Below are 27,848 nucleotides of genomic sequence, written 5' to 3'. Positions count from 1 at the left end.
AGCACATATGCAGAAATTCATCTGCATATACTCTTGTTGCTTCAGTACAGGGAATCATTAAAAGCTCAGACTGCAGAAAATCTACTCGGGATGGAAATTTATTTGATCGAAGACCCAGCACCAATCTATGTAATTATATCAACTTTTTACCAGGGTTTTACATTTCTTTGAAAGTACTAAATAAATTAATTCAGACACTTGAAAATGCTATGTACAGTGTATTATGTTACATTTATGTAACTGTAACAACTTGTTAATATAGAAATCAAGAGATGATCTGGATGATGATTATTTCCCAAGACAGACTATTCTAATAATTAATTTAGTATATTTCATAGCATCTCATCAGATTCTGAGCACATGAAGAAAAAACCTCTTAAATTACAATCCTGTGTGATCTATCAATTTCCCACATTTTTAAATAGTCACATTCTCAGACCAACATATAAAAAGTGTAAAATTTGTCCTGCACTTAATGCTAAATTGACATATTCTAAAAGTAACCAAAGGCTTCAGTATTAAGCAAGATACTACAATACAAGAAAGATAATAAGATTTTCTAAGAATAATAATTACATGAGGAGAATTTTTTTTAACTGATAAATGTTGGTTTATCAGTTAATATGTTGAATAATGAAGTTGGTGAAGATTTCATATTTATTCTACTCTGCACAAAAGGTACAAATAGAATTATATAACTCAATACCCAAATGTAAAACACATACACTACAAATTGTTTACACTCCCCATCTCCCAGTGGTGTTTCCTGTTTTAGTTGTATCATTCAAAAATACCTGTGGAATTGCTGTGTCTTGAAACATCTTTGCATATATAATCCCAACTCTCAATACTTCTGGGTTTTTTTGCAGTTGTAAGGTAGTAGTTTATGGGTATAAATCACTGTTATGGAATAATTTCAATTTATACACAGACCACAATTTCTATAGTTTAAGCACATTCTAATCTGCAAAACTGCTATAGTGAAAACTCATCAGCGTGTATATTTATTTCATAATGCTATGATTTGTTTATAAGTAAGTAGCTAATCCCAATATGGCCTGAATTAACTTGGTGATGTCTGAAATGTACTTCTCTTCAGTCAGAAATTTGGCTTTTTCTCCCCCCACCTGAAGCAAGGCCAGAAATATGAAAAAACCCCCACAAACCCACCCCAAATCTGGTTCTGATGCAAACCTGAAATCAAATCTGATTTTAAAAACTGTACAGTATTTATATCACTTTTAAAAATGCAGAGGAATTACAGATCTAGACATAATAACATTCTTTTTTTGGTTGGGATATACTTTTCAACTATGTTCTAACTGACAAATTTTACCTGGGGCTACTGAAGTGTTTACATGTCCTTGACAGTATACATACCATTTTATCCTGAATTTGCAAAGCTGACTGTTGTAACAACAAATCTTCCTTCCATTGTTCAATATCATACTTACAAATGTGGGGGACTAGGCTGGGGAATCTGTCCATGAGATAACTACGAAGGCAGATTATGCTATTTTTGTAGTCAGAATACCACTACCCTTTAAATTTCTAGGGTGAAACCGTGGTATTAGTATTGTCAAAATACTTCCAGTGGAAGAGAAAAAACAGTATGAGAGTTGGTAAAGGTAATTATAGTAATTTATTGAAAAAAACCCATATACCATTATGTAGCCAGTCTAACAATGCTATGAAATAACACACAGAAAGTCACTTTGGCAATGTGCTTCTCAGACATTAAATTGATCAATTTCAGGTTAAGGGCTTGATTTTTTGAAACGTCTTCTAAAGGAAACTTAATTTCAGTCTGTCAAAATGTGTGAGCTTACAGCTAAGTATATGAGGGGAAGAATTCAGTCAGGAAAACACAGACAAAGTAACAGTGATTCAGAAGTAACCCTTGGGTAATCTGTTCCCTTTACATGGCTCCTCTTTTGAGATACTTTATCTTCAAAAGGAAGAAAACCATAAAATAATCACCATGGCACATCTCAAGCTGTCTCTTCAGTGTTCTGGGATTGACAACAGGTCATCTAACACACTTTTGAAGTACTGTCACTCTGTAATGAAGAGACAGGAGTTTGTTCCATGGATACACATGACTGCAATTCATTTGTTCATCTTTATCCAGGAGTACCAGTGCAAATCTGAGTGCAGACTGTAGCTGTGTGACTTTGTCCTTCTCTTTCCCTGTTTTTCTTTTCCCCTTAAAGACAGTTTCCTCATGCCCAGGAGCTCTCACACTGTTTATAATGCAGCACTCCCTGTAGGACACAGAAACTTCTAATGAACAGAGAAAGTTGAAAAGGGCTTTTATTTTCATTCTAAGGCCTTAATCTTCATCACTTGAAGGACAATGAGCTGCATAATCAAAACTAGGAAACCTGATGGGCAGTTCTCCCCATTTCTTAAAAATTTGCTTTGTTGTTTTCTTGTCTGCAAACACAACCACAAAATTTCTAATCTTCAGACAAGGTAGGTCAAGGCCTCGGTGAACCATCATATTTCCCCAAGCCTGCAAGTATAAGAAAATTACATTTCAGATAAAATAGACAAGATCATTAGACAGAAATAAATACAACAACAAAATAAGAGTAAGAAAATAAGATGTTCCTCACTTGTCCACAATCTTTACATATAATTTCCCCATTTGTCTGGTAATCAGCATGCTTATCTTGCAGTGTCTTATTTTCTCTTGTATGATAAAGGCTTCTGAAAAACAGTCAGAAAGCACCCATTAGAATACACTGGTCATTCAGTGCTACAAACACACAGTGACTACAATTGCTGAAGACAGATATAAAACCTAAAAAGTCATAAACTCTCTAACTGTTGTGTACATTGAGGAGTTGGAGAAAATGCAAGGTCATACTTCATGCTCCTACAAAACGATGAAATACATGTATACTCCATGTCTCTTTTCACTGTATTTCAGGAGCTGCATCCTCCCTCACATGTCTAAAGTAGGAGCAGATCTAGTTAATTTTTTTCAGGTGTCGTGGAACTGTCAAAGAAATAATACCTGGAAGTTAGAGGTTTTCTTTTTATTCCCTGTAGTTCTACGTTAGCCCTTAACAGAATGATTTGGACCTAACTCTCCAGAGCTGCAGGGTATGTGCACATTCTTGCATCCTTTTACTTAGGGAGTACTTGATCTTGATGGTTACTATTAGCCTATGCAAAGGAGCTGTAAGAATTATTACCTTGTATTTGAATTGTCAGTTAACATTATGCTGACAAGGCAATTTCACAGAAAAACACTTTAATATTTAGGGCTGCCACTCAATTTTAATTTTTCCAATATGTAGGTACTTTCTCATACCTCTTCAAAAAGTCTTTACAAAATATACCAGTGATATGTCTCAAAGAAACGAGAACTGGTGGGCAGTATCTTGGTAGGATGGAATGTTAGGATGGTCTCTGTTATGTGATAGTAAAGCACATCTGACTTGGCTTGTATGATACCTATTACAAATTTACTATAGTAAGTAAATGCAACTTAAGTTGAATTAAACTATTTTCTTGAGCTCTTAATTTGCATTATAAGTGGGAAAAGAAGGTAATCTGCTGCCATCAGGTCACTGAAAAGTTTAACAGAGTTTAACACAAATGGCTTCATGAGAGGAAAGTCCTGCTTATCAAACCTGATTTCCTTTTATGACAAGGTAACCCAGCTGGTTGATCAAAGGAAGCCAGCACATGCAATCTTTTCAGATTTCAATAAAGCTTTCAGTACTGTCTCCCACAGGATCCTTCTGGACAAAATGTCCAGCACACAGCTGGATAAACACATCATGGTGGGGGGTGAGCAATTGGCTCACAGGTTGAGCATAGAGGGTAATAGTGAATGGGGTACCATCAGACTGGAGACCTGTCACTAGTGGAGTTCTGCAGGGCTCCATCTCGGGCCCTGTGCTCTTCAACATCTTCATAAATGACTTGGATGTAGGACTGGAAGGGATTCTAAGGAAGTTTGCAGATAACACAAAACTGGGAGGAGCTGTTGACTCCCTTAAAGGCGGAGAGGCCCTGCAGAGAGATCTCAACAAACTGAAGTGCTGGGCAATCACCAGCCATATGAAGTTCAACAAGGGAAAATGCTGGATTGTGCACCTTTGATGGGGCAACCCCGGATGTTTGTACAGACTGGGGAATGAGATGCTGGAAAAGCAGTGCCCTGGAAAGGGAACCGGGGATCCTGGTCGATGGCAAGTTGAATATGAGTCAGCAGTGCCCTGGCAGCCAGGAGGGCCAACCATGACCCTGGGGCATCAGGCAAAGCATTGCCAGCCAGTTGAGGGAGGGGATTGTCCCGCTCTGCTCTGCACTGGTGTGACCTCACCTTGCATATTGTGTGCGGTTTTGGGCACCACAATATAGGAAAGATATTAAGTCATTAGAGAATGTTCAAAGGAGGGCAATGAAGATGATGAAGGCCCTTGAGGGGAAAATGTATGAGGAAAGACTGAGGTCACTTGGTCTGTTCAGCCTGGAGAGAAGGAGACTGAAGGGAGACCTCATGGCAGTTACAACTTCCTTGTGAGGGAAGGGGGGGGCAGGCACTGATTTCTTCTCTGTGGTGACCAGAGAAGGGAGTAGCCAGGACCCAAGGGAGTAGCCTGATGGTGTGTCATGGGAGGTTTAGGTTGGATATCAGAAAAAGTTTCTTCCCCCAGAGGGTGGTTGGATGCTGGAAGAGGCTCCCCAGGGAAGTGCTCACAGCACCAAGCCTGACAGAGTTCAAGAAACATTTTGATGATACTCTCAGGCACATGGTGTGAGTCCTAGGGATGGTCCTGTGCAGGGCCAGGAGTTGGACTCGAGGATCCTTGTGGGTCCCTTCCAACTCAGCATATTCTGTGATTCTGTGATTCTGTTTACCAAATTAGATAGCATCAGAAGCATCACTGGGAGAACTAAAAGGGGTATGCCACCAGTGTGAACATCCTCTAAATACACAATTGTCAATGCCCAGCTTGTGGCAGTATGTTATTTGAGTACCTGGCCATAGGCAAACTCTTATCCCAGGTCTGTTGGAATTGTAAGACCACTTACACTGCGGAATACATACCATACTACATAGTAAGTGACCTATTACCAGGTCTATTACAGGTTCTATTACCACAGAACCTGTATCTTTTTTTCAGTTTCAAACTCCATTCGCCTTGAATCAGGGGTAAGAACAAACATTTCATTCAAACTCCTTAACTGTAAATTCTATAGAGCCTAGGACCTGACAATATTGGAATAATCTTTTTTTTCCTCCCAGGGCCTAGAGGGTTACAGGCTCTTTTAGAGCCTTGCTGAAAAGAAAATCTGTTTCTGCCTGAAAGAGATAAAGTAGTTCATAAACACTTACTGGAAATCTTTTTTCACACTGACATGATGCATGTACTCAATAACTTGTATGTCTTCTCCAGAACATATCGTTTTGTGGCAATTTTTGCATAAGAATGTTATTAGTGAAGGATTTTTCTTGTATGTCTTGCGCTGATCTTTCTTTGCCTTCATTTGTTTTTCCACTATACTTTGCAACTGGAAATTCTCAATCTAGAAACAGATCAGTAAGACCACTGTAACATTCTGGTGGAATGACAGCAATAGTTTTCTTTTCCAGTTATTTTACTGAGTTCACTGACAACATGATTTCCAGTCAATTTTCCCCCCTTACCAATAGAAAACCAGACCTTTCTAAAGGACTAGAAAACACAGATTATACAACAAATACTTACAGAAGAATTCAAAGCCATATGTAGTAACTAATATTATTGTAAGTTTTCCTTCTCTGAGTAGATTTCAAATAGAAAGTATTTCATACAATATAAATTAGTCCTCTTTAAAGGGAAAGTGCAGAGTTGTAGTAAATACCTTATTTAAATACTCTTCCTGTGGCATCTTCTGGACACGCTGAATGGCCTTATACATCATTTTCTCACGGAAAATATTAACATCTTCACGTTCAACAGCTCCTGAGCCACTCGGAGCCACAAGAGCATAGGTGCTTTCATCAGCTCGAGCTCGACCACGAGCCTACAATTTGCAAGAAATACAACAATAAACAGCACAATGTTCCCTATGACATCACACAACATTTTTTCCTAGTTTCATGATGGAGGACATGTATTATTCCTTATGCAGTGTCCCCAAAGAGCATTTTTTTTTCTATTTAATTCAGATAGATAAAGAATCAGTGAATAACATATAGTGTTTCTTCATTATCGTCAATGATACCTGTGAAAACTGCTCAGAGATTTGTGATTAGTTAGCACATTTTGCAATGCTTAAACTGTATTTTGTCACCAAAATATAAACATGCATTTAAATATTAAATATATAAATATTTGTGCTTACAAGTTAAATGAGAGCATAGTCAAACTGATATTCTGATATGTAATTATCTCTCTTTAGCTGTTGGTGGTTTGGTGTACATACACTGGTGGTACAAATGTCTCTGATATCAACTGGTCTGATGATCATATTCTCATACCTTTTCTACTAAAAGAGCTTACTGTTTATATAGAACTTTGAATGGATGCTACACCATTAAAACATGGAGGCAAATTTTATATTGCCTACAGACTGAGGGTGGCAATTGGAAATGAACCTTGTTGCAAGAGCGTTTTCTCTTTTAGCCCTCAAGTATTTCAAAATTATTTCCAAACACCAGGTATATGATTCACCATTTGCACATTCCAAACATAAAAGCAGTATTAAAAATAAGTTGTGTGTGCAGAAAACTCATACCTGCACCATAGCAATTTCATTGGTGACAAGGCCATAGCGAATAACGATGTTACACTCTTTGATGTCCAAGCCTTCCTCAGCTACAGTAGTAGCGATAAGTAAATTGACATTTCCACATCGGAATTTATCAATAACTTCCCTTTGCTCATTCTGTAAATTAAAAAAGAAATAAAAAAATCAGTATATTAACTTTCAGTAGAACTTTCTTTTTTTCAGTAACAAGTTTCAGTAATTATAGTCCCATCATTTCCAAGTTGAGTGTCAAACATCATGTGGCTTTAACAATTGCATTTAAGCACCTTGCAAGATCACAGATGAGGAGTTCCTATTGAATATAATAAGTGTTTAGCATCTTTTTTTGTGGGAGAAGGGAGCAGAAACCAATCTTTTTAAGGTAACTGAGCTTGGGAGTTTGTAGCCTATGTCACAGGTACTAGGAGATTTGACAATGTAGTTGTTCTGTTGTTTTTAAAGTCTTTAAATACTTATTCAGAAGTCTGGATTTCTACCACTTCAGTCACATCCAATCAAAGTATAGGCTTCTAAGACTAGTTCCAAAGCACTTAAAATTGCCCATAATAAATGGAGATAATAATTTTAGTGATCTGGGGAGCACCAAAAAGCACAACAATGATACACTTAAAAAATAAAGCATCCAAACAATAGACTTCTGAATCAGCTGGGTATTGTCACCAGCTTGAGCAGAGGGACAGAAACTTGCTATTTGCTATATTCAGTTTCAAAATGCAGAAGCTATTGTTTTCTTTGTGCAATGTGGGCTACAAATTAAATTCCAGGTTTCCATGGAAAACAAACAACTTTTTGAGGGAACAATTCCTAACTTTTTTTGAAACTGAGAGCAGCTGAAGAAAATGGGCTCTGCCCAACAGTAAACCACACCATTTTTGCTTAAAAGCTGAGGTAGCAATTTTATGGGGAGTAAAGAGCAGAACAGAAAAGAGGTTTCATGATACTGATGTACTTTGTTTTGAAAATGTTTAAATTGCAAGTGGTGTATGAAATCAACACAATGGTACAAGATGAACACAATTGAGTGTTCAATTGTGATATTTTCATTATGAATTTTGGCAAGTTATGGTTATGTCTCAGTGTGAAGCATGCATATAAGCTGGTATAATTTGATTAAGCAATGGTATTAGAAAAAGACAGGCATATTCAACTTTGTAAATTTATTTTTTAATTCAATAACTAAAACATCATTTTAAATACTGTTGTCCTGATAAGTACAAACTCATTTTATGATTGCATTTTTTCTCTTTCCATTTTGTTTACTTTTCCTTTATATGCCTCAGTACAGCTTGTGTCCCTTTTGACTATATACTACTCTGGGCAATGGATGCTGATTACTCCTATTGCCATAGAATCCATAACCAAAAAAACCTTCTTTCTTGTGGAAATAAAATTATTCCAACATTATTATTCACCTATCCAGCAGCTTATGAAGATAAGTTGCTAGCAAGTATGAAACCAGAACTCTAGGCTCCACTGGTCTAGTACTAAACCAAGCTGTTTTCTGAAATCATGTACAAGATGCAATGTTGAAATGTATGGTTCTGTACCTGAGTCATGGGTTTCATTTCACTGTTATGTCCAGAGCCGATAAGATAATGGGCCTTAATTCCCACTTCTTTAAATTTTGGATTGTCTTGAATCCACTGGAATAGAGCAAAGGCACTTAGACGAGTCTTTGTGAAAATAATTCCTCTGGGTTCCTCAGTCTTCGTGAACTCCTCCATTAAAGTATTTCGCAACTGTATTAGATTCTCATTTTCATGTTCTGGCTTTCCAGCCAACTTTTTCAGCCACTTCTTTTTTGCTTTAAAAATAACGGATGTAAATTAAGAAAAAGTAACCATATAAAATTACAGCTCTAGAAAAAACCCTGCAAATAAAAAAGCAAAGAGCAGCTTTCTATATAATATTCTCAGCATGGCTAATTCACATTCAGTTTGAAGAACTGTGGCATACCAGTTATTTTTGAAATGAGTTAATATGCATTAAAAACACACTAATCAATCAAATAAATTACCATTATTGTACACTATATCTCATGGTGAGAATAAACCAAAGGAAAAAAACCTTTCTATAGAAAAGAAGTGGTACAGTTAAGTGCACTGTATTAAAGGGCTAAATACCAGCTTATATTTGCAAAATAGTTTTAAAATAATGGAAAAGACTTACAAGAAGAAACAGACTAATATGCACAGCCTCAGAGCTGATAATGTTTTTATAAATTTAGACATAAATTGTCCTTGGGACATTAATTAAAGAAGGAATTTTCACCAGAAACATGTAATAGAGTACATACCAGGAAAAGCACATTTTATGCTCTTAGACGTTTCAATATACTCAATATAAATGAATGACTCTCTTCAACTGGCTCTACTGACCATGAGCAGGGAAGATTCCTCACGTGTTCTCATTTTTAAAAAAACTTCTAATATTTAAAAGTCTGGGTCATTGTCAGATGATTATGCAAACTCAGCAAGAATAGTTTAAGGTGGGGGCCTTGTGTGTTACTACTCTCACTGATGTCATCACCCTGTGCAGATTATTGCAGTGCACCTAGTCCAGTGCAATTGTACTCAATGGCCATAAACTACAACACCACCTACAGAGTGGCTTTCTGACTAGTCTTATTCGTATTTTAGAATGTAATCAAACATATAGAAAGCCATACAAAAAGTAGGTAGATATAACAAACTCCCACAATTTTTCCCTTAGTTAAACCTACACTAATGTCTCCAGGGGGTTTATCCCCAAAAAATGAATTTTGCTCTTAAAAGATGAAAAATTTTAGTTTTTCTTCTATTACTCCTGGCACTTTTAGTAGTAAAATCATAACAAACTGGAATATAATTTCTTTGACATTTGTTTATCTGTGGAAATAAAAACAATCTAGAAAACTCATTTTCATTTTTAATTAACTTTTTGTTCTTAGAAACAACTCAGTACTGAAATTCTAAATAAGGGGGCATAAAGAAAGTATGAAGAGTTATTAAAATAAATTGACATTATATAACCTATTTTTATAAGTTTTTTCAACATTTCCTGAATTTCTCAGTGATCACAGTCTAAATTTGAAAAAACAAAAAAGATTCATGAGTCAAGGATTGAATGAATCCCAGTTCCAAGGTGAATGATCTGAGAAAAAAGGCAACTAACTTTGGTCTTTGAGGTTTTATCCTTTGTTTAATTCTCTCACTAAGTGCTCTTTACCTGAAACTAACTCAAGGTCATCACTCCTATTTCTTAGTATACAAAAAAATTTGGTAGAAAGTGTTGGTTAAGAACCCATCATTTCATTACTTTTGTATTCCATTTGCTCAACCTTTTGCCCCTGAAGAGTGTCTACTGGAATACACATTTTATGTATCTGTCAGAGTTTCCTCAGGGACGTTTCCTTGGAGGAAAGCAGTGAACAGTTTTTACTTACTGGCAGCAAAAAGAAAGAGCCCTTAGGCCAGAGCTGAGGAACTTCTATTACACGTTGTGACGTGACCCCACTTTGGTGTTGTTTAATGTATTCAAAACTGTATGAACTGGGACATCAAGGTACTGTCATAATAAACAGCACAGCAATCTCTAGGATGTAATAACTAATGGGCCCACGCTAACCATGCTAGTGCACAGTTATGGATTTCAAATATTAAATATCACAATGTATTTCAAACTTACCATGAAATAAACCTATTAGAAATTCATCTGTTTCATCCTGTTTTGATACAGCTGGTTCATCATCATCATCATCATCACTCCTTACTGTCTTCTTACTTTTCTCCTCCTTATAAAAGTTATTTAGGTGATTGTATGCATCCACCATTCGGATACTGTCATTTATCAGGAGAGCATCATTGTATTTCTTCAAGTGTTCTGCACAGACACGTTCCTTGCGTTTTTCTTCTTTTGCAGCTAAAAGTGAAAAAAATACAAAACCACAAAAACATGTCTGTGTATAGAATGACCCAAAGAAATCCAAAGCTGGGTATACTTGCTATGCAGTTACCTCTTCTCTCTTCTCTGATCACCCACTGTTCATATGTCTGAGTTCCAAACTCGGATTTTGGATGGAGCTGGCAATAGTTTTGTATTTCTGTCATGATCTCAGTAATTTTCTCTCTAAATGGATCCTAGAAATACATTGATTAGCAAAGTAAGTAAGCATCTTCTGGCAACAGAAGTACTTGCCCAGTACCACACTGAGTAATTTTTAAAAAAGTTAAACCTCCAATTAAAAAACAAGTAAGGTTGTTAAATACATTTAGTGTTATGGAAATATATAGTTCACAATTTTAAACAAATTATATTGTGAAATCACACTTTTTAAACAGAATATAATGTCACTCCAATACAAACATATCAACTATGGTTCAGAAGGTCTTTTGACCAGACACTTAAAAATTTAACTGACGTAAGTAAAAAATTAGCTCTATTTAACTTTACTGATACTTTTCCATACAGAGGAAAGCAACAATATTCAAATTAAGACCATGGATCATCAAAAGTCTACAGAAAAAGAGCATTGGGCAAAAGGTTTTGATACCATACAACATCCTTTTAAACAGAAATACAACTTTAATACTGATTTGTTTGAAAAAACTTACCCTTTTTTTGTCATTTGCAACCACAGTCTTCTTGGACGGCTCCTTCACCTGATTCTTTAACTGGTCCTCATGCTCTTCAACAGTCATAATTCTACATGCATCAAGATTGGCACAGATCTGGGAGAAAACCAAATGTTATTTCTTTAAATATTGAATGAGTTATTCCACATGAAAACTGAATTAATGCAACAGGGTTTCTCATTTAGATATTTATATAACTTCATTATCTTCCTAAAAAAAATGGATAGAGGCCCTATCAGCATAAGAAAGGCTAAGTCTTTGAAAAGGATTTGACATAAGCTGCACAAGGTAATTTTTAGGCATGAAAAATGATCCTTGCATACAGGAAAACATTTGTAGATCTGGGTGGAAAATACGTATTTTGAAAAGGAAAATATAGCATCAGTACTTTGGAAGAGTAGATTTTGGAGCACAAAATAAATAAAACCAATGATGAAATAAAAAAAAAAATCAGGATTAATTGTAAAAGTAAGACCTGTTATGAGAGTAGAAAATAATTTGAAATTATGATTCTTGGAACAGGAAGGCAGAGAACATTTCTGTGCTAACTGCACAACTGAACTGGGCTTTTCTGCTTTTGATCTCTTCCAAGGAGAAAATACATACATGGCTGTCATTGAGTCTCAAGTAATAAGGGGAAACCTTACAATTTTTATGAGCAGAGAAAACAAGAAAGGAAGTCTGGCAGAGAACCTTTGTAATGTCTTCAGCTGTAGTTATCTATTTCAGCTTGCGTATTTGGATTACATTTCCTTAGATACAAACCCCAGCATCCTATCATTAGGATTTCAGAGCTGATGAAAAGGAGTTTTCTGCTTTTTCCATTGAAAGTAAGTTTTGTCAAAATACCTCACAATTCTACCTACTTCAATACAGAATAAAAGTAGGTCTCACCTATTCAATATCACATTCTGTTCTTGTGCAAGTTACTAGTCAGGAGATTTCACTGGAGTCTTTTGTATCACTGGGCTTTTGTATTACTAATGTAAATCCAATTAATTTCAAGTAAAATATAGTTTCTTTAAGTATAGAATTTAACAAATTATCTCTGTTCCGGTGTTCATGCAACTCCACAATACTCCCCTCTCAGTGAGTAATTCTAACTGAAAAAAACAAAACACATTTGTATGCTACCTGTATCTCACAAATGTTTTCTGCTTTGTATAAGTATTCAACACTGGTTTTCATTTTTTTGGGTCCACACAAAAGCTCAGCTTAGTCACTCTAGATATGCAGGTATAAAATACATCATCTGTCTAGTGTTTAGGAATACACAGTAAATTATAATCTATCAATGGAAAAATAAATTTTTTAGTAATTATAAAACCATACTACATTTTGGATTTCTTGCCCCTGATCTTAACTTCAGAATGTTTTTCAAGTGAGGCAATCATTTTACTTCCCTTTTCAACAACCCTACTTTCCTGTAACGTAAACTTTATTTGTGTGTGGATTTCCATTAATTTGTAGTGGGTCAATTTTCTGAATGCCTATGAGCTGAACTTCCACGTACACATGAAAAAAAAAAATTAGATTGTATATTTGGAGCCTAATGCCGACTTTAAAAGTTCTGCTTGAACAAGACAATGTCCCTTTGATGGTTTGCAAGTGTGAGAGCTATTTACTTTCAGAATATGGTCTTCAGCTTTTGCGTAGGATCTTGCGCCTCCTACACCAGGTGAGGCTGTAAGTCCCAGAATCTGAGGCTGTGGGATCAGTGGTTTGTTTTCTTTTGCCAGCTTCCTGTTCTTCATCTTTTCTTTTAAGTAACGTCGCATTATATTGTTGTAGACACCTTCCTTCTGCGTGTGATGACACTCATCAATAATGACAAGGGAAAAATCTGGAAAAAAAAAAGACTCCTAAAATTAACAATTTTATTTCAAATGTAGAATTTGTGTGACTAAATCTTATAACAGGTAAAGATGGTGTTGACAAATTAATGTATTAGGGAATTGTAGTGCTGGAGGAAAGTGTGGATGGAAGCTGTACATATATCCACACATTGATTTTAGATTTGGCAAAAAGGGTAAACATTTGGTAAAATACAATTAAGAGACCCCCCTCCATTTCACTAAGGCTGGAATTCCACATAACATGTAATGCAGACCTCTATGGAAACAGATGAAAAAAGAAAGCACAGAAGTTTAGAATAAAAAACTTAGAACTAATTAGGATGATTTATATAGGCTGCAAGTTAACCAAGTCACAGCCATAGAAATGGAGCTGGCTGTGTTCATGCTTTCTTGGCTTTGGTCCAGCTAAACTTCCTAGCACAGGTGTAATAGCACAGAGGAAAAAATGAGGTGCAGGGCCACTTCAGCTCTGGAAAAAATGTAGCTCCTTATGAAGGAAACTTGGCAAGGTGTGCAACGCATTCAAAACCCACTTTGTTAGACAAGCTGGTTGGGACTCAGCCCAATTCTAAACTGGTCAGCAGTTCCAGTATAAATGTTCAGATGCCTCTATACAAGATTACAAAATTATTCAGATTTAGGAAAGTTTATTAACTTAGGTGCAGTGGAAAGGAAATAAGAATAAGAAAATCTCTGGTACTCTGCCTAGGTTAATAACAAGGCATTCTGAAGGAGGAGAGGCAATTCTGATGTCCCCAAGTGGCTCTGCAAGAGTTACTTTGGATCAAGCAATACTGCAGTCAGCACTAGGCACTGACAGACACAGAGTGACCCTCAGGTTTCTCTGCTTTCTCTGTAACATCCAGACTAATACTTCTTTTATCTCAGGTCCATTATTTTGAATATCATAGCTCTCCCCTCAGCTACATCCTGCCCCATCTAAAAAGGATTTGATTGCATGCAAATAGAGGGAGAAGTTAACTTCTCACAGAGGAAGGTCACTGCAGCCCAGATCCTGGAGCTGAAGTCATCAGCTGTTCCATTATTTGTATGTCACTGACACATAATACCACTTCTTTTCTGATCTCCCACAGATACCTGCCAATTTAGTATTCTGGGAAAACAATCTTGCCTCTTTATATTTTGTTTTCAACTTCCTTCATCTGTTGTAGGAAACTATTACATCTGCCAAGCTCAGAGAGACACATTATAAGTAATATCACTGTACGTTAGCAAAATTTAAAGAGTTTAAAGAATACTACTTTTATAAGAGATTGGCTTTTATCTTGTGTTCCATTGTATTTCTCAAACTACAAACTACATTTGAGTTTTTATCATGGTTTTTCTCATCCTGTTTATGGCTTCTATGTGATAGGACTCAATGCTCTACCAAGCTTGGAAAGTGGAACCAGTACAACTGTAAATGCATGAACTTGTGCTTGAGTGAGATAAAATAGGAAGTGTAACAAATACTTAGCACAAATGAACTATAAGAGTCTAATTTTGGCTTGAAAAATTTGCATGCTCATTAATTAAGATCTGGTTTTGACTCCCGCTTGCATTTATAAAATAAGTAAATTGAAAAAAACCTACTGAATGTGACGCATTTTTACTCTGCAATTTTCCAGACTTGAGACATACTTTTATTCCTTCTGTAAAAATTTCAGAATTAAAAACTTGCCTGATAAGTGGACACCTTCTTCATCTTCTTTGTCTGCATTTATCAGTGAATTCTCAAGGATTTGTGCTGTACTGATGATGACATCATTTCTTCTGACAACTTCAGGAAATGAGATTTTCAGTTGACAATCACCACTTAAACCAATAACCTGATACCAACGCTTCAGGAATGGATGAAACTCTGATTCTAAATGCTGTTGTACCAGTGGTACCTGAACAAAAGTTTCCAAAGAATTTAAACCAGAGCATACACAGGATTAAAAATACATGCCTGTTTGCCAGGAATGTTGTTAGCCGAACAAAATAAAACCAAGCAGTAAAAATCCCCAAACCTATTTCTCCCCTCCAGTTTCTCCTGTGAAACTTTTTTTGTCCCAAGAAACTTGGCTTATCTGTGCCTTAGAAAGAATGAACAAGCCATGCATGCTCTGGCTCTTTAACTGAGCTTATAACATGCTATAAAATTTATTCTTATAAGAGGATATGGATACTGCTCATTATTTCTATATTTTAATATTACAGTAGAAGATTAATTTATATGTGCTAAATTTAACTGTAAAAATTACAGCCGCTATCAGAAAATCTGAAAAAATATTCCTTAACTACTGTGAGACTCATTAGATGGCCTTCATTATCAAACTGAAACACAAAATGTGAAGTATATTTTTATTTTTTAAAATTCATTCTAATCTGAAATTTTACTTTTTAAAATAATGTGCTTATTAGGGCACATCTAAATTTGCACTTGCAGTGGGGTACACTGAAATAATTTGAGCTTGCACCAGGATGATGATGCAAAGGAGATGACAGTCTAGAGCTCTGTGCCTTTAACATAGTTACATCTAGACAAGCTCTGAATTGTGTTTATATTAATCTTACAATGTCTATATTAACAATGCGTGATGTTTAAAAATTATTAGTCTTAAAAAAGTGGACTAACATACCTTATTAACAAGTACTATGACTTTTCCAGGCTCTGATGCTCTTTTCTTCTTATCCAAGTGATCTTTGGTAATGTAAACAGCCACTCTGGTTTTACCAGTGCCTGTAGGGAGACATATTATAATATTCTCCCCATTCAGTGCTGGCTTTGCAACTTCCATCTGGTAATCTCTCAGGGTCAGATCTGGCTCAGGTGAAGCTCTCCTCTCCTCTTCATCTTCATCTAAGGGTAGAAAGAAATATAAGTATCAAACAGGAGGCATAAAACATATATCAGAATATTGAAAAAAATTTCAAAGAGAAAAATACCGATTTACTATCAAAAGTGTCTTCTGAATAAATAGAAACAGGGCATATTAGGACAGACAATGTTACTCTGTGGACCTGTGCAACTCAGGATCAGAACTGCTTATATCCAGTCACCAATCAGAACAGGTGGAATAAGCCACAGTATGTCTTCACCTGTCTATGTTGACATGACTGCTATTATGTATGAATTCAAAGATACGGTTCGGTAGCACTGGGACCAACAAAAGTTGTGTTCAGAGCTGCAGTATTTACTATAATGTAGTCAAATTTATGTGACGTTCTCCTTCATCAATACTGAAATTTATTTGGTCACAAGGGAGCTACTTTTTTAAATACTTCCAAGAGTGGAGCCACAGAGAGAAAAAGAGATAGGGACCACTTAAAAATGATGAAGAGAGTTATAAAATATAAAGATCAAATAGATAAGAAAATTCAACTGCCCATACAAGATAGAGCTAGCTGCAGAACGTATCACACCTATTCATGGTAGATTACGTTGCTTCTTAGCCTGACTCATACATAATGCAATTGAGCTGTTCATTAAAAAGCCATGTACATTTGTCACCTAAGGCCAAAGCCTTCCATCTGTCATTTAAAATGCAATGGCAGAGTTTAGATCTATGGCTCACAGATGAAACAAACAGTGTTCAAAACTTAAAAGTAGAAAAATGCTGTTGAATTATTTCAAGCAGTAAGAAAAGCATATAAAGTCTCTTGAGTTTACATATATTTAGGGAGTCAGAAATTATATATACCTTAATATCAGAAGGATTTATTTCAATGGAGTTTTTGTGGTTTTTTTTCCTCTACAAATATGTTTAGATCACCCTCCATGTATTAACTGCCCTCAGTGAAGAAAAGATACAAATTCATTCTACTAGACCAAAAATGAGAGAAAAAAACCATATAGTTTTGTTCCCTGATATCATTTAGTGAAGAATCATGAGGATTTTATTATCACTGAGACATTACACACAAAGTAAGTATATTTTTCTAGTATTCCTGATTCCATTAAATAAAATTAAACTAACAAAAAGTAATGAAGCTTGATAAAATACTGCTGATGGAAACATCTGAATGCCATTCTTAAGTGTTTTTTGCTTGTTTTGCCTTTTAGTGTGAGTGCAGGGTGACCTGGAACGCAGGGAAATTTGCACGAAAGAGTACTTGCTGTCAATTATCTGACTTCTACTACACTCTTTTGAGGAAGAACGTTGTTTGCTTTCTGGTTGGCTAAATTCAATAGTTCAATCATATTGAAACTAGCACTTTATCACCCATCTGTTTGGTTAAATTTCAGTTCCTTAACATCCTCAATTAACGGTGTAGGCCTAAAAAATATTTAACTTAGCTCTTTCCTAACTTCCTCAGCCCCTATTTAGACAAAGGCTCACACAGGAATCTTTTCACAGATTAAAAAATGTAATAATTAAAGGATTTTCATAATGCACAGTTTAACTTTAGGGAAGTTGTCTGCCCTCGTACAAGGCTCATATGAATTGCTAATTCCATTTTTCTTAAATGTGAAATGATCCTTGCACAGAAAACTGCAACTGAATCCACATGATTCTTTGTATTAAAATCCAAATCATATCGATGTATTAAGACACCATCCAAACATCTTTGTTAATACAGCAGCCTTACTGCAAAATTTCAAATTATAAAACCATAAATATCACAAAGTTCATCTGCATCTCTTTAGCAGATGCTTAGTTGTTCTCACTGAGTTTACGAGGCATGATTAAAAAGCATAAATGTTTTTAAAAACTTTTTAACTAGTTGTTTTTAAAGCCCACATGTAAACAGAACATATAGAAAGTAAACACTGGAAAAAAATCTGTTCTGCATTCTTCACCAGAGTGTAGTGATTTTTTTTTTTTTTTTTAATGCTGGTTACTAGACATAGTAAATGTCCAATTTACTTAATGGGAGATATTTCAGGAATCTTAAAGTATCAGGTCACACATATATATGTGCTGCCACACACCAGTAGCCTGGATTGACCTGACCAACTGATACAGCGTGACCACCCCCAGAACAGAGAAGTTTCCGTGCCCAGACATTTCATATGACACAATGAGGAAAAAAATACGATGTGACTCCTCAGTTCATGCAGAAGTGTAAAATGTATTCTCAGGAGTTAGCAATACATAGACTAAAATCTTAGCTAGAGTGTAGCAATTTAGATCTGAGCTACCCTAAATTTTCTGCATACTTATAGATTATGTGGATTTTAATATTTAAAAAGCTTGAAACTAAAAGTATTTATAGTAAGCACTTTGCAGGCATATGATATATAACATTTACATGATGTTTATAGGTTTATTAGGCAGAGCTGGCCTGAAAGGTACCCAGATTGTTTCTAGCCCTTTTACAAGACACAGTCCCAATACAAATTTTAGAAAGGATAGATTCCAAAGAGTAGCTTTTGAATTCTGTGTAGGCAGACAGCCTGATCACCATGGTGGGCAGCTGCAAATTTGTTCTGCCTGAGGTCTAAGATTTGGAAAAAAAAAAAAAAAAGAAGAAAAAAATATTGGCATGTCATTTTCAACAGCAGTGTTTAATTAGGCTCAAACTATACATAGCAAGATAATACCTGTCTGCTACGTATTATGTAAACACGGCCCAATATCTAGTTTAAAACTGTATTTAAAACTTGCACATGTGTTTAAATGTGGGATTTGCAAATGTCTTCAGATAGTAATCCCCATTGATTAGGTTGCTTTTACAATTAGGGCTACTAAAATACTTAGGTAGAACGTAGACCTTCATTACAGTTCTGAGGGTACCCTGGAAATGCTTCTGCTCACAATTAGATACTTCTAAAACATGTTCTATTCCCTCTCACTTACCCTGTGCAGGGGCCAGGCACAATCTACCTCCTTTCTGAGAGCAAAAGACACGCCTATGTGGCAGCATTGTGAATATCTGTACAGGTGACTGCACTGGATGACTTCTGTAAGTCTCTTCAGCCTACGTGATTTTATCATTCTGTCTCACTGACTATTTCATATGATGACAATGTCTAGAGACCTACTCAGACAAGCTCAGTAAATCAATTCTTTTGGGGGCTAGGACTTGGGTCCAGACACTTAAAAATGGCATCTGTTTTCCAAAAATATAAAGAGTAAGTCTGGCATCTAAATACAGTGAACTAGTGTTCACAGTGAAAGCCTTCCACTAATTTTTGTTCCAGACCATTCACAGAGTGCTTGCCCTCCAGAGCTTATTTTGTAATTTCTAAATAACAGAAGGGAAACATACCTGAATTGCTGGTTGTGCAGCTCTGGCCCAGGTTTTCACTGAAGTTACGGACACTTCCATCTCCTATGGAGACATCTGAATCTAAACGAAAACCACAAACAAATGTAGTATAGTATATTTGCTGTACAAATATTAATAGCAAAAGCATATTGTTTGCTTGCTTCCTAAGCTGTTAAAATAGGCTAGACAGTTATCAGGTAGGGATGACTGAGACACAATTATCTTTGTCTTTGTAAAGATAAAAATATGAACAATATAATTCATTTTCTTATGGAAGAAAATATGGAGTGGAAGATTAAAATCCAAAACATGGCAGAGGTAAGGCAATGTGGGTCATGATTCATTGTTTGAAAGCAAGGGTCCAGACATGACCACCTGCATGATCCCCTCTATCCTCTCTATCCTATTTTATCTTTTCAGAAGAGTGAAAATCCAAAAAAAAGTTGCTTGCAAACTGAACATTCTCTTTTACTCCCTGTAAGCCATGAGAGCTATACCTGTAGTAGAATAAAAACAAAACCAGAGCTCTGAGTTTTCTTTTTTTTTTTTTTCCAAGTTTCTTCATGTAACAGGGAAAGAGCAAACCATAATTCCCAGGTAAATACAAGCAGTGATGAATTACTAAATCTTCCAAACTCCAAACTGTTTGCAAGCAAAAGCAGAGCCGGGATGGGGCCGCCCTGCCTGGGAAGTCCGCGGGGATATTCCCGTGCTGAGCTCTCCCTCTGCTGGGCGATCACTGTGTTACACTGACTTGTTTTTTCGGTCACCAGCGTAATTTAAACAGACGGGTTTCCCCAAAATCAGTCCTCTCAATACCTAAAGAGACACGCAGTTCTTCTAGAAAAATCTTCTGCAAACTGCTTCATCCTGAACTTACCTTAAGGTAAGCTTAGGTCAGCTTACCTACAGCACTCTGCAACTGAGCCTACAGTGTGCATACGAAATCAGTCATTGACTGACGTTTTGCTTAATCAGCTAGTGAACTTGTGTTATATTCCAATGAATACCCTTTTATAGTCCATATCCATATTTTTCCCAATTTATTGTCCCCAACAAATAATTCATAAAGCAAGACAGATTCTGTGAATGAGAGTTTAGAACTGAAGTTACAGTGTCTTAAAAGGAGCTCCTGAAATATAACTACAAAATCTTGGTAAGTGAGGTGGAAATTAAACCTAGTCTGCATTCAGTAAATTTATGAAGCTACCTTAGCTACCACTAGCAGTCACATATCAATAGTTTTTCTAATATAACCATGAAAAGTGATACGAACACTTGTCCTGCTGTCCTACAGTTGTCATCATTCATTCCATACAGACTTCAGAATCTGATCCCACTATTAATCACCATTATCTATAGGAAGTGGTACCATGGACAAGGGCATTGAAAACTTTAAGCACCTAAATTAAGCCACTCTCCTGGAAATCTGTGCAATCAACAGAAAGGCACAAAAAAGAAGAAAGCCTCACCAGTTGTAAGCCATGTTCAAAGACCTGTGACAAAACTATTAAGTAGCTTTAGTGAAAATAAAGATGATACTGCTATCTCCCATTTTTACTTTCTAGGAATCTATATAGGATAGGAATGAGGACAAAATTAAGATTCTATGTATCTATTCCATATGCTCTCCCATCTAAAATCATCTAAGATGTAAAAATATGCATTCATAAGGTGTTTTCTACATAATTATGTGAATAACAATGTGCAGCATGCATTACACTACAATATCTCAACAGAAAACAACACTGGTGAAGTGAGATGCAAAATAATCTTCCAAATGAAAGGTGAATAAAGTTCTCCTTTTTCAACTGTCTGCCTTTCTTGAATTATTTTAAAATAAAATAAACTAAGAAAACAAACAAAACAACCAGTAGGCATTTCCAAAACAATGAAGATAAAAGAGTCGATACTGTAACAGCTATTTTCACCACTTTTGCTAATCTTCCTTTAGAGTGCTTCTTGCACATTGTAATGTAGAATATTCCACAGAAAGATTTTCAGTCACTTTGCACTGACTAATTAGTAAGTATAAACACAATGGAATGCAATGAAAAACAAGTCTTGAAAAACAGAGCTGCTATTATTTAAATTGTTCTTTGTATATGGAACTGTAGCCTTAATCCAAGTGTTTCACTTCTGACCTTGCAAATTTATTTGCTTTTGTGTTCTTTCGTGTGTGTGGTTTCTTACCTGTGCTTTTGTATGCACAATTTTTCTCTAGTTATCTCTTAGGCTAAATGATCTACTTCTGATTTGTTTTTATGACCCTGCTGCACTCATACCTTCTGACTCCTTCTGTTTCAGCTACTAAAATAAACAGGTCAGAGGAGGCTTCAGATACAATGCAAACTGGAGTAATTTCAAGTGATTTGAGAAAGCTTCTTTCTGCTTGAAATATGTCCTTTTCAAGACATGAAAGAACGGTGGGAACGTACTGCAAAACTGACAACACTTGACAGCATCAAATTGCAAATCAGGTGGGTTCACAGCATACTTGGAAGTAGAATCTGGGCTCCAGTTTTCAGCTGCCTGGTTTAAAAATACAGTCTTGCCAGGTCACAAGAAAGGATGAAAATGGAAAAAGAGTTGAGTGCAGTCAAGTGAGTGTACAAGAACATAGAGATCAAAGCTTACTGCACTTCAGGATGGCTGATGTGAGCCTGTTCCTCTGCAGCCATATCCATGCAGCACTGTCTCCTGGCAGTGCCTGTTACACTGCATCTGCTCTGCTGCTTTAGTTCAAATCAGAAGTGCATGTTTACAGTGAATCTGTCAATTGTCCCCACTTACACCACTTTGGTTCATATCACAGAGCTGGTTTAGATCAGAAGAAATTCATTGTCAGCTGAAACAAAATGTTTCATGTGTTCCAGTCACTTCACTTGCAGGTACACAGTCCACACCAGACTGAAGTCAATCTGAACCAAACTGACAGAATCCCTGTACTAAGTACACTCTTAGGACCATTTCACTGAGCAGATCTGCTCAGCTGCACAAACTGCTAATACCCATTATATATTAATTTCAGTACAGTTCATTGTTGAGGAGACTGTAGTTTTCTGTCCAGAATTAGCTTGTGGCAGGCTAGTTAATAACTAATAGATCTAATTATCTGTAACGCTCAACCTGGCAAGAGTCAAGTAGAAGATCAGGCTAATAGCAATGAAAACCTACCCTTCCTGAGGCCCAGTAAGAGCCTTAGCCTTGCCCAGGAAGGATTCCAAGTAACAATGAGGATAATTCAGTCTAATCCATTTTGTAATTATCCTTAAATATTTGGCACCTCTTCTTTATACTGCCAAATTATCTTCTAATCCAGGAAAACCAAGCTGGTATTTTTGCTGTAGTCAATAACTCAGTATTTGCTATGAAGCATTGTGATATGCTGTTAATATTATGATAAGTGAGAAATAGGCTACTACTGTTGTACACTGAAAGGCTGTAGTTTTTCAGAGCCAATTTTTTTAAAATTTATTCATGTTTGATAAAAAAAGAGCAGCCTTAACTGTCTTACTCCTTTGGCTGAGTAAGCTCACTAGAATAATTTCAGATAGGATTTGTCTCTGTTGTAACTATTGTTCAAGTTCCATCTGAACTTGTAACACAAATGAATGGCTCCTTAATCATGCAGCATATGTTTGAACCATTGGTTCCCAGCTATGTTTGGGAATTGTTGCTGCTAATTGCTGTTGCTCTTAATCAACTCCCAAGACATGTTTTTAAAAGTAGATCTGTGTGAACAACAGGCCACAGCACTTTCTAAAAATTTGTACTAAGTTCTCTCAGTTACCTGCAGTTACTAAAGTTTAACTGGCACCAGCACAAAATACCATTCAGTGAACAAACCTGAATCTACAGAATTCTCTCCCATGGATGTTTCCAATACACTGTTCTCACTGATGAAACTATCATTCACATTTTCTTGCTGTTTCAAATCCTCCACCGTGGCATATCCTGGTTGGCTTGTAATTTCTGTTTCTTCATTTGTACTGTTCTTCATCTCATTTTGTCTATTCTCTGTTCCTAGAAAACAAATAGAAATTCTAAAGCACTATAAAACATTTCATTGCTTTTAGTGTGGAGCACAGAAAACATAGAACTAACCTGTATTCATCATGTACATAACAGCATAACATACAGTCTTGGTCTTGACTCAAACACAATAGTTTGGAATTCTGACATTTTTATAAATATTAAGATATTACTCTGTAGTTAGAAATTAAATTTAAAGAAACAAATAGATTTATTCTTATAAAGTTCTCAATTTCTATGTGTAGGCGTCTGCTAATAACAATGTGTTTTATTGTAACAAATCATTGATGATCAACCTGTAGTGCTAAAATGTAGCACCAGTCTTCTCCTTCCACAGTCTTCTCCTTCCAATGAACCTGTTCTCAGTGTTTCCTGTCCATGACCTTATGTCAGTGGATGCTCCAGCACCACACACCTGACGTATCTACACATATACAGGATCGTGTACATGGCAAATTACTTATCCTCTGGTAAGAGCTACACAGTTTATGGCTTTACATGTTAGTCTGTACAGTTTCTTTTAGGGCCTGCATTGCCCAAGATTACAGATAAACTGTGGAATAAATGCATTCATTCAGTATTCCATCAAAAAAACCTGAATTAAACTTAAGTTTTACCCTATATCCTCTCCACTGTACTGAAAATTTAGAAATGCAAAATTTGAAAAGAATTGAAAATAAAAATATGAAAAAAATATTAATAATTTGCATGTTAGTGAAATATTTGCTACTCTGAATGAAACTGAGGATCAGAATTAAAACTAGGACCACAACAGCCGCTTAGTTGCTGAGCCATTCCCAGGATCTCTGTTTCACTCAGAATGATCTTCTGAGGCTCCAACTTGGTTGGTCTTGTCCTGCAGACTGCAACGCTCAACCATCTTTGAACTGCATACTCAAATACAGCAGCTGTGTATCTGTGTCTGGCAGAACACAGGCTGATTCTTGTCCAAACCCTTCATGCCCCTCTTACCCTTATTGCATTGATCCATATGCAGTAACTAAAAGCACAGACACATAGTTCTGGTGAACTCCTCAGGCGAGCAGGCTGAAGCTGATAAATGGGAAATCTATTAAAAAACGTTAGTCTCAAAAATCTTATGAAATATATGTGGAGCACAGTAAAAATGAGAGATGGAGTGTTTGGGGGCTGCTTCTTTTTTATATTTTAGAATCCAAGGGAGCACTAGGATAATTTTACAATATTATAATCATCATACAGGAATAAAACGTAGTGGCTGCTTTAATAGTTTATTCTATTATTGATATACTTACATATAGTATATACTTAGAAGTATAAGTACTTATATATTTAAGCACTATATTGAAGGTAAGGTCAGTTTTGTTTGTTCAAATTAAGCTTCAGAATATTTTTTATGAGTGATTATAAAAACATCACACTGAAAACCAATAGGATTCAGTTTAATTACAACTGAATACATACTATGGCAATTCTCATACTGCTTACTAAGAATTTCTAGTGTTTAAAAATCTATTGATTAAGCTGTTAAATAACTTGTTTTTTAAATCCCTGGACAAACAGAAACATTAGTCCCAGGGTCACAGTGAAATCAATACGATGGGAATCTTACATTGTTTCTTAAATAACAGCACAAAAAAAAAAAAGAGATATTAAAAACATCAGTAGTAGTGAAATAAGATTATTACCTCCTGTATTTCCACTTAAATCATCTGCCAGGTCTCCATGTTGGGTTTCACGGAGAGCAATCAAAAAAGGAGAGAACCAATCTTTCTTCTGCATTATTCTGCTCAGAAGCTCCCTTGCACCCTCTCTGTTCCCACGATTGTCAGTAACAGTCTGGATCTGGTGGAAAAAAACCACAAACAATCATCGTATAAACTTTGGAAATGGTTAGAGGAAGTTAGTAATGATAGTCTAGGCACATTTCCCTGTCATCATTAAAACATACTTAAAAATAAATATATGAAGCAGACCTGCCCCTAATCAGAAGAGACTTACTGCAGTTTTGTCCAACCTCATGTTTATCCCAGATGGTTTCAGGTGGGATATATAAGACTTATGAGATCTGAAATTTAATTGGAGAGACTGGTAGTACCACACAGTGGTTACAATAATAACTATATAATAATTATTAGTATTGTGGAATAATAATTGGTGTTCAGACTGGTTTAGGGAATAAGCAACTTTGATTAAGGAGAAGTCATGTCACACATCTTACCAAAACTCAGACTTAATCTGTAACATGATCTTATACATAAGATAGAACATGTCCCTTCTTAAACTCTGGCTTTATCATCTCAATTCTCACTTAAAAATACAATAACTAAGCCTCTAGAAAGTCACTATTGCCCTCAAAGAAGCTATGGAAAAGTGTCCCAAGGCTGTCACAAGCAGAACTTGACAGGCAATCACATGAGAAATGAAATGACAATCCCAAGAGCAAAGCAGCCTGAGGTTCAGTCCTCAAAAGTAATTTTCTTGAGGCTCATGAATCCCCCATCCTGATATACAAGGAAATGGGCAGACATTGCCGTGGGAACACCTGACTGAGACTGAACACTAAAAGGAAGTGCATGAGAAGTGGGAGTAGGAAGAGGCATTAGGAAAGACTAGGCTCCATTGGATTGAAACTGACAGCATTGTGAAGGGTAATGAAGGGCTTAATGGAAATACCAGAGGCAAAAAGGTGGTCTGGGGGATCACAGGGACCCATTACCAGGGAATGGAGCTGGTAACCTCCTAAAAGGCCTCTGCATCCACCTGTGTGTTACCATGCTTGACTTCTGATTCATTAGGGTGTAGCTGATTCTTGCTGCTACCTGACAGTCACAAGACAAAGTTATGTATGTTACTGTCATTTACCTGAGACAGAGTACAAAACTACCTCAAAAGTGGATGCGAAGGCTCAGACTGCAAATGTGATGTAGCACCACCCTTCGTTTACCAGTTCCCCCTTATTGCTCTGGCAAGTATTAATTTAATGTGTTCTAACACCATTTCAGGATATACATTTTTTTGGGTTTCAAGTAAGTTTCACACTCCAGGTAAGTCATTTTTAGCCAAATGGGATAAACACTGGCAAATGTTTTTATCAAAGGTTAACACTTCCTTGTTCTTGTCAAACTGGTATATCTGTTCACCTCATTGTCCACTATGACAGTCTTCAGTGAACCTATGGTAAAAAAAGAGGAGAAAAAGTCTTGCTTTATTTTAACTCAAGTATTCTTTAGGACTTCACAGGCCATTGCTACTTCCTGGTATGATTCAAGAGCCAGAAGATAACTTAATGACACTTAATCTCCTGAGCCTAAGGTCTGGGGCAAAATAACAAGTAACAGTAAAGGCCTGGCATATTTCTTCCAGTGACTTGGTTCATGGCATTTTTCTTTCACAGGTTCTTAGCTGGCATCCCACCTGCTGTCCCATTGTCAATGGTCTTCATTGGCTTACCTGGAGCCATTTCTCTTTTCCCCCAAGTTTGGGTACTTCCTGTTCATTTTTGCACTTACTAGGCCATTTCTAGTTGTGGTTTCCTACGTGCCGCACACACACTGGGGCTGGGCAGTTTCTGTGGCACTGCCTGGCACCCAACCTGGCAGGTGGGCCACTTACCCGCTCCAGGTCCTCCTCCTTGAAGATGCCCATTTCCAGGCACTTCTCGGCCACCTGCACGGCCCGCATCCTGTCCACCAGCGTGCTGTAGAGCAGCTGCACCAGGTGCACGCAGAGGTCGTGGTCGGCCTCTTCGGCCGGCGAGGGCAGCTGGCTGAGGCTGGGGTTGGCGTAGCAGGCGGCCAGGCTACAGCCGCCGTGCTCCAGTGCCTGCAGAAACTCGTGGAACCAGCCGCAGCCGCGGGGTCCCCGCTCCACGGCCCGCAGCAGCTCTTCGGCCCCCGCCACCTCGCCCCCCTGCAGGAGGGCCGCCCGCACCTTCTCCCTCTCCTCCGCGCTCAGCGAGGGGAGCTGGTCCAGCACGGGCTGCACCTGGATGAACTGCTTCAGCCGCGGCCTGAAGCAGGAGATCATGTAGAGGAACCTCTCGTCACGGTCCCCCTCTTCCATGGCCGCGCTGGCGGCGCCCAGCGCCCCGGGGCTCCTGCGCGGCCGCGGGAGGACGGCGGGGGGCGCGGGGTCTCCCCAGGTCGGCCGGGGGAGCGCTGACGCTGCCGGGGCTCCGCAGGCGGGCTCGGACTCAGCCTTGGGAGCAGCAGGTTCCCTGCCCCCCCTACGCGTCTCCTCCGGCGGGCGCCGGGCCGGCCCCACTTTATTGCAGCACCAGCGTCGCTTTCGCTTTCGTTTACGAGTGCGGAGTGTGGGGCCGGGACACCGTGCACCGGGGCGGGGGCACTGCGCCTGCAGGGAAGGGCACCGCTCAGTGCCACTCCTC

General features: G+C 37.3%; 1 protein-coding gene across 2 annotated transcripts; it reads right to left on the bottom strand.

Moving 5' to 3' along the window:
* Positions 1–74: 74 nt before the first annotated feature.
* Positions 75–27,731, bottom strand: IFIH1 (interferon induced with helicase C domain 1). Of its 2 annotated transcripts, XM_032693745.1 has the most exons (16): positions 27,074–27,731; positions 25,147–25,303; positions 23,294–23,470; positions 19,445–19,525; positions 15,871–16,091; positions 14,928–15,138; positions 13,016–13,233; positions 11,370–11,486; positions 10,772–10,895; positions 10,444–10,677; positions 8,325–8,581; positions 6,745–6,894; positions 5,869–6,030; positions 5,360–5,550; positions 2,619–2,712; positions 75–2,515 (listed from the first exon to the last, which is right to left on the bottom strand). In XM_032693745.1, exons 1-16 carry the CDS (start codon positions 27,521–27,523, stop codon positions 2,333–2,335), a joined length of 3,027 nt encoding a protein of 1,008 aa, XP_032549636.1. In that variant the 5' UTR covers positions 27,524–27,731; the 3' UTR covers positions 75–2,332. The 2 variants fall into 2 exon arrangements, with proteins under 2 accessions (XP_032549636.1, XP_032549635.1); XM_032693744.1 differs by lacking the exon at positions 2,619–2,712 and having other exon boundaries at positions 2,389–2,515; positions 27,074–27,604.
* Between the last annotated feature and the right edge of the window lie 117 nt (positions 27,732–27,848).

Source organism: Chiroxiphia lanceolata, chromosome 7 (assembly GCF_009829145.1).
Source record: "Chiroxiphia lanceolata isolate bChiLan1 chromosome 7, bChiLan1.pri, whole genome shotgun sequence".
In the NCBI taxonomy this organism is placed as follows: Eukaryota; Metazoa; Chordata; class Aves; order Passeriformes; family Pipridae; genus Chiroxiphia; species Chiroxiphia lanceolata.
This window is presented reverse-complemented; position numbering and strand designations above follow the sequence as displayed.

Bases quoted from the DNA above. Each gene is read 5' to 3' on its own strand.
- IFIH1 (XM_032693745.1), bottom strand. From the start codon at position 27,523: ATGGAAGAGGGGGACCGTGACGAGAGGTTCCTCTACATGATCTCCTGC. The intron at 11,487-13,015 runs GTAAATAGCTCT...GTTTTCTCCCAG, and splicing joins CTGAAGACCATATTCTGAAA to ATCTGTGCCAATCTTGATGC. The intron at 10,896-11,369 runs GTAAGTTTTTTC...ATGTATTTCTAG, and splicing joins TTGCAAATGACAAAAAAAGG to GATCCATTTAGAGAGAAAAT.